The 21105-nt window shown below is 38.8% G+C and overlaps 1 protein-coding gene across 1 annotated transcript; it reads left to right on the top strand.

Moving 5' to 3' along the window:
• The first annotated feature begins 556 nt into the window (after nt 1–556).
• On the top strand, nt 557–17865 carry LOC150091817 (putative monocarboxylate transporter 5). The gene is made up of 6 exons (XM_090369856.1): nt 557–631; nt 11785–12034; nt 15268–15411; nt 15841–16869; nt 17231–17356; nt 17720–17865. The coding sequence occupies exons 1-6, from the start codon at nt 557–559 to the stop codon at nt 17863–17865; spliced, it is 1770 nt and encodes a 589-aa protein (XP_090225982.1).
• Nucleotides 17866–21105: the final 3240 nt, after the last annotated feature.

Genomic DNA, 21105 nt, shown 5'->3' with positions numbered 1-21105 from the left:
GATGTGGGTGGCGTGGGTGTGGAGGATTACTAGAGAATGTTTGCAGCTGGTTCATTACGCTGACAATGAAGTTCGAAGGAGGTGGGGTTATGGTGGGGCTATTCCTCATCGTATGTCCTAACACCTTTGGTGGTTGGGCAAAGAAATATGAACGGTTGATGCGTACTTTAACATTTTAGATAATTCCGTGCTCCCTAAGGTCGGTTGGTTGCTGTACTGTTTTGGACGCATCAGCGACTTAGACCATATTGCACCAATTACATTATGTTTGAAAATTACATGCGTTCTGTGGTCGATTTGCTTTTTTCTGGAAGAAAAACCCGAGTTTCCGGTAGAAAAACAATGCTACCCTCGCCTGAGATGGACTAACTCAGCCACGATGTGAAAAAAATCCATAAAAACCTCGCGTCATTGACGGCATTCGAACTGAGATCTTTTCCACCCGGTGTAGGGAGAGCGGTGATTATACCAACTGTGCTACACACAAGAGCGTGCCCCTTAAGATATGGTAGTTATTTCATAGACTACAAAAGGATAATACCATTCTACTTCGAGAATGACTCATGAACATGAACATGCAAAAGCTGGAATGAATGGCGCAGAGTCTGATTTGAACCTATTGGAACGTTGGGTGAGGATCAGTCCAACACGTATCACATTGATATCCCAAGTGGTCACTTCTGCAGGAGGAATGAAGGAATATATTCATTGAAATCTATTGTTCGTTGAAAATAAGTGGAAAACCACTTATCCAGGAGGGTGGAATGTGTCAGTAGCAGAAGTAAAACCGACATGCTCTTGAAGTGAGTGGCTTTGACTGTTAATGTGAAACCGACGTGAGTCCGGATTCTTTTTGGAGGATACGGTATATCGTTTTTCTAATGACGTGTAGTCTATGGCCGATTTCCTCTTCTTATAGGATGGAAAACCAAATTTTCCTATATAAAAAATAAAACTCCTCTCTAGAGAAAGGCTAACTCTTTCAAAGTGTAAAATAAATCTCATAAAAGTTTCTTTTGTCGAGACGGATTCGAACTAACCTTTTCTACAAGGTACAGCAGACTTGCACGTCTGCCGTACCTTGTGGAAAAGGTTATCGAATCTCAGTTAATATGTTCTTCGTAAAGGCTAAATGAAACGGATATACAGTACTGTACCATAAAGCTGGTACATACGTGCCGGTTGATTTGGAGAGAATATTGTGATAAATAAATTTTCTGTTTATACTCCGGCACGACAACCAAGTCAGTAGAGTTTACAATAAATCGTCAATACAAATATTTATCGTATTTAGTAGTCACGGGCTTGAACCCCGGTCTACTCAAGGAACGCGTGCTATGCACTCTCGCTCCTGACCACTGGGCTACATACTGATGGATTGTAATCTTAAAGCCCAAACCAAAAAGATCGAATGTGAAACGAATTGTGATGCGTAATGATACTGTCCAATTCAAAATTGTTCGCCGGCTCTTCATTTTGGCAATTAACTTGAAAATCAAACTGAGGGAAATAAAGCTGAAGTTTTTTCATGGCGACGAGACTAAGGGAAAGTAATGTATTTATAATTGAAAGAATATACATTGGTGTCCAAGAAAATAAATTAAAACCATAAAATCTAAGATCGAAACTTTCGGAAGAAAATATTTCCATGTGTTTTCTATTTAGATTGGTATTTATCCTGAATGTAAACCCTCTGGCTCCTTTACCATGAAAGGAATCACTGTGAAATGTGTTGTACCACACCTCTCTTCATTTTTTGCCTTAAAATTATATTATTATTATAAAACGTTTTCTCCTTTATGGGATTTTTTTCGCCCCCATCACGGGTACTGGTGCCAAGTGCATGGGGTGGTTGGTTGTGTCCGGTTAATATTATTATTGTTATTATTACTGTTGGTTGAGAAACTCTCTTACAGTCCTACAGGTGCTCAGGATCGCAACTTCCTGGAAATATATGTAAATATTCTCTGGGAGGCTATTGCTGATAGGGTCGTATGGAGACTCTTTGGCACCATGCCTGTGGTTGACACGGTGATCTGGATGGTCATTACTTGTTCCATAATAATAATAATAATATTATTATTATTACAAAGGTGTTTTTTATATCAAAGTTCACCGTTGTGCGACAGCCCGATGGAAAATAATGGTCTCTAATATTCCCTAAACGAGCATTTGTTAATAAGCAGTACTGAAAATTATCGTCTGATTTTTTTAAAGTTTAAAATTTCTGCGAAATAAAAACTTTTATAAAACAAATAGCTTTGGTTCTACCTTATACAGGTAACTTATAAGCTATAAAATAAAAAAATGACAAAGTCTCTGAGTTGTCAGCCATACTCAATGTGGCTGATAGCTTGGGAAAATTTAAAAGTCAGCTGGTTAGGTACCTACATGAAAAGGAATCACGTTGGTAGTTTAATTATTTCATTATTTGTTTTTAAAATTTGGACCACTTACCCAGGACCACATATCCCAAAAGAAAGCCCGAGGCTGCCTTGCATCATATTGTTAATACTAATACTGAAATCTTTTAAAATCTGTTGACGTGTGCATCTTTCTTAGCAAAATCTTAGTGGGACCATGAGACTTCTTTACGTTGATTGCTAAGGCAAAAGATCATAAGTAAATTCCTTAACTATATACAAAGGATTATTTGTTATCTTCTATGACTTCAACAGTCACAATGCATTTGGGAAATGCCAAAGAAAAAGATAGTATTAAAATGACGCGAGTTAATCACAAGGGACAATTTATACTCCATAAATTGCAGTAGCATTTTCATGTTTAGTGGCGTGACATGAAAATGAAAAAGCTTCTGATACTAAAGCCAGATTGAGAAAAGCACCTAATACGTTGAAAGGCTAAAATGCCTATGCATTTAACTGTACTGGAACATTAGTAGGCAGTTTCGCTAGTAAAGCAACCGAAATATGAAGATTCAGTTTTAACAAGAAGTAGGGACTGTTTTATGAGGAAAATTACCCACTTGAAATTCCCAGAATTCTTTCAAAAAGGTTATTATTCCTTGAAATTGGGTAAGTATCAATTTAGAATTGCATTTGGTAATACTTAATTTTGCATTTACAAAAAAAAAGGCAAGTATTAGGATTTAGCAATTAAATTCCGAGTTAAAACTTAGCCATTTAAATTAACATCTAAGATCCCGGTCAATTAATATTAGACTTAACGAATATTCGTCATCTGACTGCATCTGATTCGCTGGTTATGTTCTGAGAAATGTAAAAGGAACTGAGGTTCTGGTTGAATATATTGTCTGTAGAACTGAATTATTTTTATTTATTTATTTTACTCAAGCATTGTTCCATATACTGGGTTGGATACTGAGAACAGTTCCCTGCAACTCTATTCATCCACTCACGCAACCAGTACTCAATCCTAAAGTGTCTCTTTAGATAGGCAGAAGCATAATTAGCATATAAAATTATACAGTTGAAGCTATATAATGCATGGGAGATCTCTAGAATTTCTTCTTTGATTTCCTCACATTCCAGAATAGTTTTTTGTTGTTATTGTTGTAAGATTTTAGGCGCATTAGCAAATTAAGCCATAATGCGTGTATAATATGTCTGTAAATTGCATGTGTTCTGTGGTCGATTTGCTGTTTTGCTTGACGAAAAAAACCGAGTTTCCTGGAGGAAAAACCATGGTACTCTCTCCTGAGGCCAACTAACTCAGCCACGTTGCAAAAAAAAAAAAAAAAACTCATAAAAACTCCTCGCGTCTTTTTCATTCAGCGTGGGGAGGACGGTGATTATACCAGCTGTGCTACCCAAGAAGGTACTGTATAATTTTTGGACCTAGAATCATTGAAGTGAGCGGCAAAAATCAGCTTATGATCCAAATGTAGTCAGAGTCCATGTGTATTGACGTTTGGAACACTGAATTTATTAATGAAGGCTGACTGTCAAATTGTGGAAGTGGTTGGCTTGTTGAATGAATTCGTAAGAGTTTACTTCGATCAGATCTTATTTAGTGAAGGTAACCAACAGCTATAGATCGTCAGCATACGATAGAAAATTGTTATTATTCTTGGGCAGAACGAGCTTTGGACTCGCTCCACGCAGTCGAGTCATAATAGAAAAATGATTCCAGTCATCGAGTCATTTGAGAATAAATCACCATTCCGCATAGAAGCAGGAAACCAGCTAGGGGAGAAATTAACTGAATTATTGTTTCGTCATGGTGTTCAGGCGATTCAATGCCCTTCTAGAGGAATGTGATAAGACAAGTGACAAGTACTCATATGCCATTATCTGATTATTTTTTCAATTTTATTAATTCATTTCTTTGTATAAATCTAATTCCACAAATGTTTTCAACGCTGTTTGCTAAACTTCGCCTCCAGATGGCCACAGTCTGCAAGACATTGCAGACTGTGGCCATCTGGAGGCGAAGTCATGTATGTAATCATTACTGTACAGCCGCTGCAGTAATGATTACATACATGACTTATGTAGGTGAGCGGAATAAAAAATTTAATCAAAATGTGAATAAATAAAATCAAGCTCGCTGCGCACGCCTATTAATGTGTAAAACCGAATGAAAATTCTTGAAGTATTTTGCTATTTCTGAAACAGTCGTTGTTGTTGTTGAAGTATGGTTTAGGAGCATCAGCGACTAAGGCCATGTTTACTCAGTGTATACTGTCTGTAAATTGCATGTATTATGTGGATTTTCTATTTCCTGGACGAAAAACCAGAGTTTCCAGGAGATTAGAACATGCTATAATTGCCTAGGATCGACTAACTCGGCCACGTTGTGAAAAAGACTCATAAAAATTCCTCGTGTCATTGACGGCATTCGAACTCGGGTCTTTTCCACCCGGTGTGGGAGGACGGTGATTATACCAATTGTGCTACCCAAGTGAGATTTGTGATTGTATTTCACATAACTTATACTGTATAACTTTCCACTACATTTTAAAATAAATTTCTGTATAGATACTTTGATTTTTTTCTAAAATTTCAGTGAGCAATTCCAACAAATGATTGTTTTAGACACAAGAGATCTTGTGTGCCATCTTATGGCAAAACATTATACTACAAAGATTAACTACAGTAAATTTAAACGATCAGTATTTTTGAGTGTTTAAAATTTGAGTGGCTAGCATCAGAGATTATGAGGCACCAGTAAATCTTGTCTATAAACTGCGTAAATTTTTAATGTGTTACCGGATGAAAAATTAGAGTTTCCAGAAGAAAAAACTTTTTGATCATCGTCTGGAGCCGATTAACTACGCCAGAGTTATGAAATTTCATAAGAGAAAGTAGCGAGTCTATCCTCTGCGTTACAAGCAAAGTTGAAAAACTAGGGCCATAAACAAGGTGGTCTGTTGGGCAGTATGTCCCATTCCCAAAGGGCATCTGAATTTTATAGATGCAAAAGATTTGCAATTTCCTCAGAACCAAGCCGTATTTTTGAATGTTTGTCTATTTTTGTAAACACTTTTATAAGTAGCATTTTTTTAAAGGCAGAAAAGATTGCAGGAGGGTTGCTTAGGATATGAGCATAGGCAACTAAGATCTTGAGATTTCAGAATATTATTCTCTAAATTCTATGTATTCTTCGATTTGACTGTTTGTGTCATAAACAAAAATTAGATTTTAAGGAGGAAAAGCCAATTTTTCATTCTAATGCGTCATTCCAATAAGTCACCACGATTTGCCTCGACCCTGCAAGTCAGAAGCACTGTTCCTTAAGAACTATTATTTGTTATTTATTCATAATGCATACTACTGCAGCTGTTTCAGAAATTATATCTTCTTCGTCGGTGAATGAAAGTGGTACGGTCGTGAAGGAAAGACCTTTCTTATTGTATATCACGCTTTTGCTGTTTTTTAATTATTTAAAATAATTACTTTTGATTTTCAAAAATTTTTCACTTTTTCTTAAGAATCTTTCTTCACACCAGTGTTTTCAATTTCTTTGATTACTTCTGTTTTAAATGCATGAATACTATCGCTGTAGCGTTTTTTTTTTTTAAATCCTTCAGTTGTTAAATTTAAAACCAGCTTCGAGCTTGCGGATAAAGATATGGATATATCTTATATCCTACAAAGGGTACTAGGAAAGTTTTGCAATACAGCTTTGTTTATTTAATTTTTTCAAAGTAATTTCCTCTACATTCAATACACCTCTCCATCCTCCGAAACCAATCTTTAAACCAGTTCTGCCAAGTTTCACTAGGGAGTAAAGCACACTCGTTTTCCCAAGCCCGTAGAAGGTCCTCATCACTGGAAAACCGCCTCCCTTTTAGCTTCATTTTCACATGCGGGAACAGTGTAAAGTCGCAGGGAGCAAGGTCTGGCCTGTAGGGAGGGTGCTCGAGAAGTTTCAGTCCTGTCGTGGTCAAATATTCGGTGCAGACTTTGGCGCGGTGAGCTGGAGCATTTTCGTGATGGAGGTACCAGGTGTCCATTCTTGACTTTGGCTGCAGGTTCTTCATAGATCCAATGACTTTAGGCAGGCATTGTTCAGTATACCACTTAGCTGTGACTGTCTTCTGCGTGTCCAAAACGACACGTTCCACAATTCCACTCGATTTGAAAAATACAGCTATCATTTTCTTCTTTACAGATCGGGATTTTCTGACAATTACGGGTGTGTCGTCATCATCAAAGACCCAAACTTTGTTTTGAGCCTTGGTCGGCAGATCGTAATAGTACAGCCAAGTCTCGTCACCTGTCACGATGTTGTTCACATACCGAGATTGTCCCTTATCAAACTTTTTTAACATCTCCCGGCACCAAGTCACACGTCGTGTCATCTGCTCTTCAGTCAGTTGATGCGGCACCCAGAGAGAACAAAGTTTCTTCACGTGCAAATGATCTTGCAGAATCGAACGAATTGCTGGTGCATTTAGGCCCAAAGTATCCTCTATCTGTTGGTAGGTCACTCGCCTGTTTTCGTCAAGCATTTTCCTCACAGCAGTAACGTTTTCCTCCGTAACTGACGTTCGTGGCCTTCCCGGCCTCTCAGAATCCTCCAGAGTGAAATTTCCCCTTTGGAATTCTCTATACCACCTGAATATCGTTGTACGATGTGGACAATCATCATCTAGTGCAAGAGTTATTTCTTCTAAGCACTGGTCTATGGTTAAACCACGCACGAAATTATACCGCAAAACTGTCCTTATCTCATTTCGTGACCACGATGCCATCGCAAGCACTTTACACTCTCACTACTAATGAATAACTGAGCCCATCGACTTGGCGCGGCGGCTACTATGCACGTATGAACATGTCTCAACATGCAGCAACAAGCAGCTTCCTGTGATTCATTGTTGCGTCATATTGCAAAACTTTCCTAGTACCCTTTGTATATCCATAAGGATATAAAATACATAATTTTAGAAAATTTGAAGCTTGGAAATTAATCATTCTGTTGAAACAACATTAGTAGGTGGCGCTAGTATTATATGCCAATGACGTAAAGACGCATGCGTGTTTGAGGTCTGCCGTAACAGGGTAATTAAATCTTTCAATAGAACAGATTTTAACATTTTTTTTTTAATTGCTAAAAATGCATTTACAAAGCAAGTTGAATACATCTTCAAGTAGAAGATGTTGAATGTACAAAGTTAAACGAGGAAGATAAAAACTTATAAGGAATCAGGTATAACGCTGGTAATCGAAATATATATGACATTTATGCAAAAAAAAAAAAAGGAGAAGCAGACTGGAAGAGGAGCCGAAAAGAGCGAAGAAATAAATAAATGAAGACAGAAGTAAAAGCAAAAAGAAGGAAAAAGGTAAAGTGGAAGGAATATTAAAAATTTTCACTCAATTCAAAATAACATTATAAAAAATATAAATTTTCTTAATAAATGCTATATTAGGTGACATGATGGTTTTTCGTAAGCAGCCACGTATGTTTGCTGATATCTATTTATTGCTTTATTTTTATTCGTCTTCGTAGGGTTGTTGTTGTAGGTTTTAGGAGCCTCAGCGACTAAGGCCATATTGACCAAGGCTGTATAAATTGCTTGTGTTCTAAGGTCGATTTTATGTTTACTGGATAAAAAACCCGAGTTTATGGGAGGAAAAAACCATTCTACGCTCACATAAGACTGACTAACTCAGCCACGTTGTGAAAAAGGCCCATAAAAATTCCTCCCATCATCGACGTGACTGGAATTCAGGTCTGTCTTTACCATCCCGTATGGAGATCTTCATAAGGTACTATTTTCATAGCTTATATATATGTATAAACTAAGAAAAACGAACTATACAAAAAAACAAATATTATATGTTCTGTTGGACAAGTAACAATGTATAATATACACATTGACCAAAAAATAAAAAACGAACTTTTGTATTAAGACAGTTACGGATAGAAGAAATGCAAATAAAACTGTGACTTGGGGTGATGACATGTTGCCTCGCTGAATATAAATACTGCACAGGATGTTCGATTGCAGTATTCTGAAGCTAGAATGGAGAAAACGGATCTATCAGACTTTCACGGAGGTCTTATCGTGCGGGAACAGGAGCCACAGTTCAAGAAACGCATGACATACATATGGTTTCTCAAATGCATATATCTCAAAAGTTTTTAATGACTGGAAAGCAAGCGGTTCTTCCACATTTCAAAAGCATAAATGTGGTAGAAAACCAATACTTCAAGAGCGAAGCCGTCGCACCTGTACGGAAAAATAGGACATCCAGAGTGCAGTAATATCTGAATTCAGCCAAGCCCAGAAATGCCCTATCTCAACCCGTTCCATGAGTAAGGTGTTGAAGAAATTGGGTATTGGTAGTCGTCTCCATGTACGGAAACCACTTTTTTCAGAGAAAAACAGAAAAATCAGCTTGCAGTGGTGCTGAGAACGTTGTCATTGGACAGTGGAACAATTGAAGATATGTATGATAAGTGGGGTAACAATTCATATCCAGCCAGATGAATTGAGCCATAGCAATGACAATGCACATGTGTGAACAGGTGCATTATCCTGAAGACCAGTGTTTTAAGCAAAACACTTTTAATCAGCTTTCCTGGACTCTTTACGTGATTGCATCTCGTAATTTAGTGTGTAAGTTTGTAGAGTAGCCGTTTATTGTTTTTCCCTTTTGCAGATACTTTACCGTTATTATCCCTTTTGAATTCCAGGAAACAGATGCCATGACCTTGTCTGCCAATGGGACTGACTTGGCCTTCTTTGGTAGTGATAAATCAGCATGCTTCTATTGTTTTTATTGCAGTTTTTCATTCTTGTTGGTAGCGATGAAGCCGTGTTTGGCCAGATATATTCAGGATCTGCTTGAGCCTGAACATAGGTCTGGCTGATCCAGAATTTTAGGTCTGCTTGACAACTAGCAAAATGTTGCTTTGAAGTTTTGAATTGAAGACGTTTCTTCTGATCTAGTGTCGAATGCGGGGTCCATCTTTCAGAAACCTTTGTCATACCTAATTTATTTGGCAAAGTTTGTATTTTGCACTCATTCACTTGAGATACCTGCATCTTCGACTGTCTCTTTAGTGGTGGTTACTCGACGATCATATATAACCATGTTATGAACAACTATATTGATGTCTTTTGGATTAGTTGCTGTTAATAAACATCCACTGAGCTATTCATCTTCGATATTTGTTTCTGCCACGTTTAAATACAGCCACCCAAGTTTTGACAATTTCATATGGCGGGACAGCTCCTCCTAATGTATTTATAATGTCTTAATAAATATACTTGCTCTACAGCCCATTTATTACTGCTCGATGTTCAGTTTTCTTTTTCTTTTTTTTTTTTTTCATTTATGTGGACTAGAACTTCAAACCTAAACAAAAGCGTTAAAAGTTGTGAACTTTGTATGCTGTCATATAAATTTAAAAGTATTGAAAACAAAAATATATGGATTAGAAATACCTCCTTCTATGAGAGAACCTTCTCAAGCAACTCTCGTAATGAAAGAAAGAGTTTCAATCTTACTTTAAGTCTAACGTCGAGTTAGGTGTATTTAAATTATGGCCCGGCATAGGCCTGGCCAGTATACTGGCCTTGTACTGCTCTTGTTTTCCTTTACACTGGCCCATGGCCAGTGTAAAGGAGAACAAGAGCAGTACAAGACCGTAAATAAAACATTGCTTCAGAGTACATAAAGTTCTGCATGGTTATTTCCATTGCGTATTTGGAGAGAAATAAATCAGTCTCATGACCAAAATGACCTTGAGGTTTGCTCGCATTCGAAATATTTTGTTTCTTTACTCTTTGTTTTCGTGTCTGTGATGTTTCTGTGACGACACTGCCATTGTCTGGCATGACAAACCTTATCTGGACGATTTGAAGCTTTAACCGACTTAGTGCAAAGCCCATAATTGCGTCAGTGAGGTATGACAGAATGAAGAAGCTGCGGCAATGATAGAATTTCTTGTCAAAGCACGTGCGATTCAAATTTTATTATTATTATTAATATCAATTTATTTTCCGAAGAAATGTCCCTTTACAGCTAGAGGACATGAGTTACATACAGAGATAAAACATGAAATACAGACAAATGCATTGTATACAGAGCCAGTTACAATATACGGCCTTAAACAGCCACTGGTGAAGATACAAAAACATAAAGTTACAACAAATACAAAAACATAAAGTTACAACAAATATAAAAACATGAAGTTACAACAAATACAAAAACATAAAGTTACAACAAATAAAAGTGCATATGGATACATCGGAGCGTGGATAGTGCGGCATCACAGAGAGTCCACCTAGAACTTGACTAAGGAATACATGTCTGCAAGAATGGAAGCTCTGTATGTTCTGTCCTTGCAAAGTTTCTCAACGTCTATGGCTAATCTATTAAATATCTGGAAGGAGTTATGTGGAAACATGTTGTCCAGGGAGGACATGCTACGCAGCTTCGATCTGTATGGGGAGGTGTTGGACTGGCATCTTCTCCTGTCGGACGGTCTAGCGATGATATCCCAAATATCGGGTGACTTCAGTTTTCCGGATAGAAGCTGAGAGAGGGTAAGAAGGTTCCTAGAGATGATGAGATACCTCCAAGGAAGCGTATTAAGATTGGTGACCAGAACAGATTTTGAGATTGTAGGCGTTAGCCCGGCAACCCTATTTAGCCATTTCAAGATCCAGAATTCCAAGGAGAGGAACCTGGCTTGGTATGATGAGGGTGCTGAGGACCATATAGTCGAGGCATATAATGGAATTGGGAAAATGCAACGCAGAATGTATTTGATGATAAGGTCCGGGTTATGGAAGTTGGAGATCTCTTGTTTTACTGCCCATAAAGCCGAATATGTTTTCCTTCGAGTGGCATTAAAGTGAGGCAAGAAAGTGAGGTCTTTGTCCCAGATGATACCCAAATCTTTATGTTGGGTGACTTTTTTAACTGGGGAGTTCGCTATAATGATGTTCACATCGTTGGTATTTTTCTTCTTGGTGATAGAGAGTTGTGCAGTTTTCTCTTTATTAATGGACAGTCCAATCGCATGAAGGTAGTTTTCCAGTTCATGTAGCTGTCGGTTGGAGCTCACGGTAATAGACTGGAGAGACTGGGGGCATTTTGTGATGATGAAGAACTTAATATCATCTGCGTAGGTGGTAAAATTAGTACGGTTTGATAGGAAGGGTTCTAAAGATGCGGCGATTTTCTTATCCTGGTTATTGCAGAGAAGATTTCTTTGTTGGATATATTAATTTGAACTTAATTTTTCTCTAATTTAACATTGAATATTTCATATTTGTTCATATTATCTGTCTTTGGACTTTTTACAATTAACACGGATTTCTTTATCATTCTCTTTTAGGGGAAAAAGATGGCCATCATTACAAAGGAGAAACAGAGCTGTGATACCAGAGACCACCGAGTCGAAAGTGCATTAGACGGAGGATGGGGCTGGGTAGTGGTATTTGCCTCTTTCATGATCCATGTCATAGCGGATGGCGTGACGTATACCTTTGGGGTGTTTTATTTGGAATTTCTTAAAGAATACGGTCAAGGCAAAGGAAAAACTGCCTGGATTGCATCCATTATGGTGGGAATGACCTTCTGTTCTGGTCAGTTTATTTTCGCTTACTGTTTAATTGCTGACTTAAGACACGTACACTGACTTCACTTTATTCTGTACACCTAACTAACAGCAAGTAGGTCTTCTTTTAGCTCGAAGAGCAGCCTTGCAGTCGTAGGTATCACAGTTGGTATAATCGCCATCCTTCCCCCAGAAAAGACCTAAGTTCGAATCCCACCAATTACGCGAGGAATTTTTATGGACCTTTATCACAACGTGGCTGAGTTAATTTGTCTCAGGCGAGGGTAGAATGCTTTTTTTTTTTTTCAGAAACTAGGATTTTTCTTCCGGCAAACAGCAAATCGACCACAGAACACAGGTAATTTACAGACAGTACGGACGGCGCAATATAGTCTAAGTCACTGATGCCCATAAAAACCCTACAACAACCAACCAACCAAACAGAGCGACCTGCATTTGTCGTTGCATGAACTCAAAGATGTATCAGAAGTGTGTCACAGGGATGCTACTCCGTGTTGACTCAAATTCTTTCTACAGTTCTTCCAAATTGGATTATAGTGGACCTATACTCCAAAGAATTTGTTCTATCTCATTTTACTGGTGCTCAATTGGATTGAGATTTGGTGAATGAGGAGGCCAACGACATAGGCAGAATTAAATCTCATGTTCCAGGAACCAGTTCTGTACAATTCTGTCTTTGTGATATAGAGCATTGTCCTGTTGAAAAATACTTATTAGCAAATAGATATCCTTTAGTCGGAACAAGATGTGCTTCGGCTTCGTTGGAAGCAATTTCCAGAAACACTGTGGTAAGTCTTCACGTGTAGCACAGTGTATCGTCACCGTCCTCGTCACACCGGGTGGAAAAGGCTCGGCTTCGAATTCCGTCGATGACGCGAGGAACTTTTATGGGCTTTTTTCACTCCGTGTCTGAGTTAGTCGGCCTCAGGCGTAGATAGCAAGGTTTTTCCCTGGGAAAACGTGTTTTTCGTCCAGCAAAGGAGGCAAATCGACCAAAGAACACACGCAATTTACAGACACAACACACATGGGTCGTTGAAATTAAATTTCCAGGTGACCCTAATAAACTTTTTTACCTTGTGACAACTAAATATTACTCCATTAACGGACACAATGTGCACCACAAAACTACTCCCATCACAATAACCCTCGACTATCAACTTGCACTGCTGTCGCCTGAGAGGATGGTTCAATGGACTCATACTGTCTGGGCCATGTTCTAACTATTCCACAGGGGCTCACACCTGGTGAGTATGGGCTTGGCACACCCAGGGTCCTGAGCTGGATATCATCATTCTTCTCTTTCTTGGTGATTCCCTTCTATTTCTCTCTCTCAGGGTAACTCGGGAATTTTGTTTGGCTGGTGCAGCAGAAGCCTCAGGCTTCCTTGCACCATATAGCTAATAATAATAATAATAATAATATAATACAATACAATACAATTTATTTTTATTATATTATTAATAATAATAATAATATTCAAACAATTCGAACTACAATGCTATTCAAACTATTCTAAGATATAGTTTGAACTTTCAAACTATATCTCAGAATTCCAATACAATTCGATACTATTCGAACGACTATTCAAAATCACTCAAATCTTTCATTTTGCCCATTTTATACAGTACAGTATCTCTAAGTAATCTACCAGCCTGCTTTACACTGAGTGACCACTGAATTATGACAACCTACCTAATAACGTGTTGGGCCACCGTTCGCATGGATAACAGCAGCTATTCGCCTAGGCATTCACTCCACTAGATGTCTGAAGATGCCCGTAGGGATCTGCAGCCATATTTTCGCCAAGCCTTTCTATAGTGTCGGAATATATGACGGTTGCATGTCCATATGCTTCGCTTCCCGTTCCAAAACTTGTGTTGGTTAATTGAATTGAGGTCAGGCGAATTTGGAGGCCAATCAAGATGCACGGTATCTTCGCTATGCTCCTCAAACGATTGCGCACAATGCGGGCCCAATGACAGGGAAAATTATCGTCTTGGAGACCCCGTTTCAGTCCGTGGAAAAAGTCTAGCACAGTGGTATCGTCACCGTCCTCCCCAGAGCGGGTAGAAAAGGCCCGGGTTCGAATCCCATCGATGACGCGAGGAACTATTAATGGGCTTTTTTCACTCCGTGGCTGAGTTAGTCAGTCTAAGGCATAGATAGCAAAGTTTTTTCCCCCAGAAACTGGAGTTTTTTCGTCCAGCAAAACAGGCAAATCGACCAGAGCACACACGCAATTTACAGACACAAAACAATGGTTAGATGTAATCAATTAAGGATGACCGTAATTGATTACATCTAATACACCTAATAAATATTTTTTTTTTTTTTTTTTTTTTGTCCGCGGAAAAAGTGCAATATGGCAGGATTCACATGGTCTCCTAATTGCTGCCGGTAGACATGACCAGTGAAACGCTGTTCCATACGCACTTGGGGTACTAGTTGTTGCTAGTAAAACGTGTCCTATGTTAAGCAAGTCCAGTGGGCCCCATGCACTGTTGGTTCATGGACTCATGTTGCTTGCACTACACGCGAAGGCGTCCGTCGGCGTATTGCACCAGGTGTTTGGGCTTATCCGACCAGCATACTCGTTTCTAGTCTTCTAGTGTTCAAGCGTTGACAGCACAGTATTCGCCGTCGACTATGATCAGCGGTGAGGTGAGTGTATCTCTTGAGTCGTCTGCTGTGGAACTCCATACGTCTGAGTGTGGGGCGCATTGTCATTTGGGATATTGCTCTTGTAATTCCACATATTGTACTCCGACATCAACTATCACACAGTGATCTGCCATTGAGCCCATAAAATGCGCTCAACCCTTCCTTCAACGCAAACATCCATCTTAAGTAATCCTTTGCAATTCTTTTGGTGGGAGGTGGCCTGTCCCATTCGACACCATTTTTGTACACCTTAACCACAGTGGGCCGTGAGCAACAGGCAACATGTGCCGTTGCCGATATGGAAGCAACCGACGCACGAGCTGAACTCCCACAATCGTGCCGTTTTGAAACTCCGTGTTATCTTTACTATTTCTCACTTTGTGATTTAGATTTAAATATATATATATATATTTTTTTTATTTTACTTTTAACCTTTCTACTATCTGCAAGCAAAATTTACTGTAGTACAGTATGATTAAAATTTTTTTTTTGAAAATGTTCTTATTAAATCAATTAACGGTTTAATACTTTATGGTGTGGACTGGCGGAATTACTATACTATGTATATTTTTTCAGGACCTGTTGCCAGCGCCATTACAAATAAACATGATTGCCGTGTAACAAGTATCATTGGGGCTTTTATGGCCACTGCTGGACTATTATTAAGTGTTCTGGCCCCCAGTGTTGTTTATCTCTATGTAACTATAGGGGTTCTTACAGGTAAGTGATTGAGGTTTTAATTTTTTAAAATCATTTTAAATGCAATCAGTAAGTCTGTTCTTGCATAATAGACGGTACCAATTTGTGCCAACCCATAATCCAATCCAGCAAGGGTCGCATGATGGGCTAGGGACTAGTTGTGTATTGGGGACTAATAACGGATTTTTATTATATTAAGATTTGTAGAAGATTAAATAATATAATATGTATGTATTAAAAATATCCCGACAAGTTTATTTACACAAAAATTTGGTACAAAGATCAATTAATAAATGGATATTGGTTGATTAATTAAAGAAACCTTAAATAAGTATTTCTTCAGTGAGCAGAACAAATCACTGCTGAGGGGGTCAATCGAAAATTATATTAGAATGTTATGCGATCTCAGCTAAAGATAAAATCTTCATTCCAGTTTATTTTTCCTTTCAGGTACCGGTCTAGGATTTATGTACTTGCCAGCCATCGTAATAGTTGCGAGGTACTTCGACAAAAGACGAGCTTTAGCTACGGGAATAGCCGTTTGTGGTTCTGGTTTTGGTACTTTTTCTATGGCTCCTCTCACAGAATGGTTGGTGGAGGAGTACGGCTGGAAAGGGGCGATGCTTATCATTTCTGGCTTGGTTCTTAACTGCGTGGTTTTTGGGGCACTTTTTCGACCACTTGCCCATGCAAAATCAAAATGCACTAAAGTGATTAGTGTTAAAAAGATTGGAAAAGAATCTTCCAGTACAACAGAGAAAAACAAGCAAGTGACTTCGCCCATGGATGACTCCTTTATAGATTATGGGGATGACTTGAGTACGAGACGACCCTCATGCGTTATGATGCCTATTGGAAGGCGTCCATCTGAAAGCATATCGGTTGTCCTAGCAGTTGGCGGTGAGACTTCCGACTCCACTAATGACGAAGCTATGATCTACACCATTGAAGAGGGTGTCGTTGTTTGCAAAGTTGCTGAAGACTCCTCTCAAGATGACTTGAAGAAAAAAGACGAGCCAAAAATCATCCTAGGATTGCCAGAAAAGTCTGTGAGCGGCGAAATTGTCTCTACCGATAGCGCCCCAGTCAAGGAACGAAGTCTATTTCCAAAGATGCACGAGGCTTTTCGGCGGTTAACAGACATATCTGTGTTGAAGGACCCAGTCTTTCTACTTTTTGGATTTTCAAGTTTCTTTACCAACATCGGTTTCGATGTACCTTACGTATATACCATGGACCGAGTTACTGAAATGGGTATCGGAGATGAACAGAGCGCAAGTTACATTCTATCTGTCATTGGCATTTCTAATACCTTCGATAGAGTGATTTTGGGATACCTATCTGACAAGCCATCTGTCAACCGTCTCTGTCTCTACAGTGTTAGTCTCATAATAAGTGGGATTGCTACTTCTCTCAGCTGTTTCTCCACCAGTTATGTGTTGATGATGGTGTACGCAGCTACATTTGGAACTACTGCTGGTAGGTATATACTCCTAAAATGGTGCATCTTGTAATTACTTGGGTTATTATTAATTAGTAAATTGTGTGCATTAACGATATTAAACTCGTTTTATAATTTTAAGTTTTTTGATTATGCATTCTTAAAGTTCTCTTTCGAAAAACACTACATCAGATAACTAAAACCTCAGTCAGAGTTTATGAAAATTGGAAGCGCTAAGGGACGAGACTATCCCTTAGAGCACCAATGTCCTAATGTCCCGTAGACATTAGGACGAGATTGTCCATTTTTAGCATTTCTGACTTACTTTAAACTGACAAATCTCATACTTTTAAGTTCTTTTGTACCACAGGTACTATTTTGTTTTGTTTTTTTATTTAGGTACGTATGTGAGCCTGAAACCAGTAATCCTTGTGGATCTAATCGGTATTAATAAGATGACAGATGGTTTTGGATTGCTTCTGTTGTTTGATGGTGTTGCCTGTTTGTTAGGACCGCCAGTAATTGGTGAGCGCAATTTTCTATACAGTTAATTGGTGTTAGGTTAGACAAATGAAAATTCACTGCGGTACCCAATTTTTAGTCGAAAAACACAAGGGATTCACATGAAAGTCAGATTGCAATCTCAAGAAAATTGATGCTGTTTAGGTCTAGGTTTTGGAATCCTCAAGAGTATCGATTGTGTTTAAATTTAAACTGAAAAACTGTTTAAATTTTAAACAGTTTTGCCAGTTTTACGTTATAAAAATCGAATTAAAAATTTGTCCAGTTTAGTTTGAGTGGATTCCGACATAGATCCACGCAAACTATTTAAGTTCTTTCTATCTCTACTATCTAGATTATATATGAGATTTGCTTTATATTTTTCAGGGTGGCTCCATGATGGTATTGGATCGTACAATCCAGGATTTTACATATCGGGTGGTATGATCGCCATTAGTGGACTTTTACTGTGTGCCATTCCTTTCATTAGAAAGAGCAAACCCACAACTTCGACAGACGACACCAAGATGTGAATGATGACATAATTTTGCATTCCAACTTTGGCCATGATAGTCAACATGAGAGTCAGTGCTGTTTTGAAAGGAGGATAAATTTTGAAGAACGTGGTTCCTCTATTACTTGGACTGCAGTACAATTCTCAGTTGTCAACCACAATCTGCAGGTCTTCAAACTGTATGAGACAAGAATATGGTTATTTTAAGTTGTTAATAGCAACTGGCACATCTGTACAGGTTATTATTTACTTGTATATCCACTCATTGACCAATGTCGCACTTTGGTGAAGAGTGAATGCAGAAATAAGGATTTTGCATATTCTCATGTAAACTTTTACTTGTGTTATCTATCAGAAAAAAATGTTTCAAACTTTGCATCTCAATAGACATATCACAACTTACACCAGAAGTCTTTGTAATAAGAATCCTGTGGTAAATTACTTTCAAATAGAGCGGATAGAGTAAGAAATTAAAACTGAAACACTAAAAATTTATACATTTTGTACATTGTGTCTAACAGTGCTTGAAAAAGAAACTGTGTAATCAATCTTGAAACGTGTGAATAATTTTGAACTGTGTGTATATCTTGGATAATTTATTGCCAGAATAAATTTACATTCCTAATGTGGTGCAGAGTGATTTTTAACATTTATTATCATTATTAATAATTCGTTTATTAGAAGATGCACTGGACAAACATTGACTAGAAGGTGTTATTTATAAGCTTAGGTGTAAGTTACCACATACACCCAATGCTACATTCCAGCACAATGTGGGATAGACCTGCGAAATATTTACAGCTATCTCATTTACATCTGCTTGTATTACACAGTAAATTTATTTACAAAGCGAACAGCTTCTCTTCAATTGTAAATCTCAATTTAGATTTATTTAACAACTAACACAGCATATTCTTAATGCCATTAACGTCCTTCAACCGACTAAACGGTGAACTTCAGTGTCACTTGTACTTGATCTTTGACCAAGTCAGCTCAAATATCTTTCACCACCTTGAAGAAGATGAATTTAGACATATAAATCAATGGTATTAGGGTCCATAAAGTCTCGCATCACACTGATCTTGGTCTTACGTGGGATGAAGGCCTGACCATTGCCAACACTAAGGCAAAAACTCTGTCAGTAATGTGGGCGATAAGACAGGAAATACTGGAGTAAACAACTATAAACTTGTCACTCACTATATACAAACATGTCTTGTTCCGATTCCCATGTATGCCTCGACAATCTGTTCCTCTGCTTCCCTCACTAACATAAAAAAATCCATGGATATCGAGAACTGGATTTTAAGGTGGTTGAGCCGTATTGATGACAACCCTTTCACCATCTCGAGATCAATAATGTATGTAAACCTTGCTTGCACCCCTTGAAATCAATTGCTCATGGCAGGAAATCTAAGCAACATCTGTCAGCTCCTCACCGATTGTCTTGACGCCCCAAATGACCACAATCTTGTTGCGGGCCCTACGCTGTCCTGCGTCCTTTGCAATGATGCGTGGATTCCCCTAAGAAGCTCATTACAGAATTTAACCATGCTTAGATTTTTCCGGCTAACATCCTCCAAACGTACAACACCCTGAAGGTTGATCCGCACAAGCAAGTTCTGTAATGAGAAAGCGTACAGATCTCACAAGATGCAGGACATTTACCATCACGTACAGCTGTAGCAGTTTCCTGATTATCCCTTCAGAGTGGAATCTCCGTTGAATCCTGCTTTGCTGCTCTGCTGAGAAGAATTAATTTTTTAAAATTATTATTTGTTTTTATGTATATGTATGTTAGTTGTATATATTACGATACGTATGTATTTATATGTCTCTACCTTTTTCATGTGTCGCTGTATACAGGGCGATTCACTACCAGTGCGACAAACTTGCAGGAGGTGTAGGGGGCACAAAGACGAATCGGAATCACATAGCATTGCAGGGTCCGAAATGCCTTCGTCATGCGGTAGAGGACGTTGAACGGGAGGTCGCGTGAACAGCGATCCCGCTGGAAGTCAGCATTTGCGGACCGTTTCTGTTGAAGAAACCAAGTAGCAAAAGTCCCCCGGAGTGGATAATCCGCAGGTTCCAATGATTGGACGCGTTGCAGATGGTATGAACTCATTTGGTTTGTTGACAGTATCCTCCATACAATGGATTGGGAAATACCCAATCGTTGGCCTATCGCTCGAGTACTCGTACTCGGATTGCCTTCTGCAAGACGTAGGACATTCTCCTCATTGTTTGGCGTCCTCGTCGTTCGCTCTCGATTCATGGTACCTCTCGTGAAACAACCAGTCTCACGTAACCTTCTGTGCACACGTGCGAAAATCGTATGATGAGGAGCACGCCTGTGCGGGAAACGTTCCTGATACAAGCGCAGAGCGGCGCGCCCGTTACAGTCCGCAGCTCCATACGCGAGGTGCATGTCGGCCAGTTCAACTTTTGAATACTCGTCCATCCTACTGCCTCTGGAATCGGTTCGCAAATGCTGACTTCCAGCGGGATCGCTGTTCACGCGACCTCCCGTTCAACGTCCTCTACCGCATGACGAAGGCATTTCGGACCCTGCAATGTTATGTGATTCCGATTCGTCTTTGTGCCCCCTACACCTCCTGCAAGTTTGTCGCACTGGTAGTGAATCGCCCTGTATATATCTATGTGCTTTATTTACTCGTATTGGCTGTTATTCGTTCTACCTACTCTCCTAGCTGAAGGCTGCTCAGGGGTGACCAATAATATGGTTTACCATATTATGCAATAAATTAGTTGAATACTTTCGAAGTGCATCGATGGATAATCGCCATATAGAGTGACTTCCCCATAATTTATGTCAATATATTAACCTCGAAAAACCTCACGAATTCTTTTGATCAGCAGATACCTAGACTTCCTCCCAAGAAGTTCTAGAAGAGATATTGTGGATATTTTCGTTCGTCAATGACAAATGGGTTGCTCAGAGTCAACTCAATTGCAAATTTCATATAAGTGGAAGTTAGGGAAACACTGTGATTCACATTAAGCCTTGAGAACAGCGATTAAAAATTCCAGAGGGCATCGACAGTTGAAAGATGTGACAGGAAATCGCAAAGTCATCTGTTATTGTTGTAGGGTTTATACGCATTAGCGACATAGACCATGTTATGCCGTTATATTTTGTCTACTAATTGCTTCTGCGGTCGATTTGCCTCTTTGCCTCACGAAAAACTCGGGTTTCTAGGAATAAATATTAGACCAATTAACTCAGCCACATTGT

This window comes from Mastigoproctus giganteus, chromosome 1, assembly GCF_048544385.1.
Source record: "Mastigoproctus giganteus isolate SK-2022 chromosome 1, ASM4854438v1, whole genome shotgun sequence".
Classification (NCBI taxonomy): domain Eukaryota; kingdom Metazoa; phylum Arthropoda; class Arachnida; order Uropygi; family Thelyphonidae; genus Mastigoproctus; species Mastigoproctus giganteus.
Note: the sequence above shows the minus strand (reverse complement) of the source record. Positions and strands in the feature narration are given on the sequence as shown.

Bases quoted from the DNA above. Each gene is read 5' to 3' on its own strand.
- LOC150091817 (XM_090369856.1), top strand. From the start codon at position 557: ATGACTCATGAACATGAACATGCAAAAGCTGGAATGAATGGCGCAGAG. The intron at 15,412-15,840 runs GTAAGTGATTGA...TTTTCCTTTCAG, and splicing joins AACTATAGGGGTTCTTACAG to GTACCGGTCTAGGATTTATG. The intron at 17,357-17,719 runs GTGAGCGCAATT...TATATTTTTCAG, and splicing joins GTTAGGACCGCCAGTAATTG to GGTGGCTCCATGATGGTATT.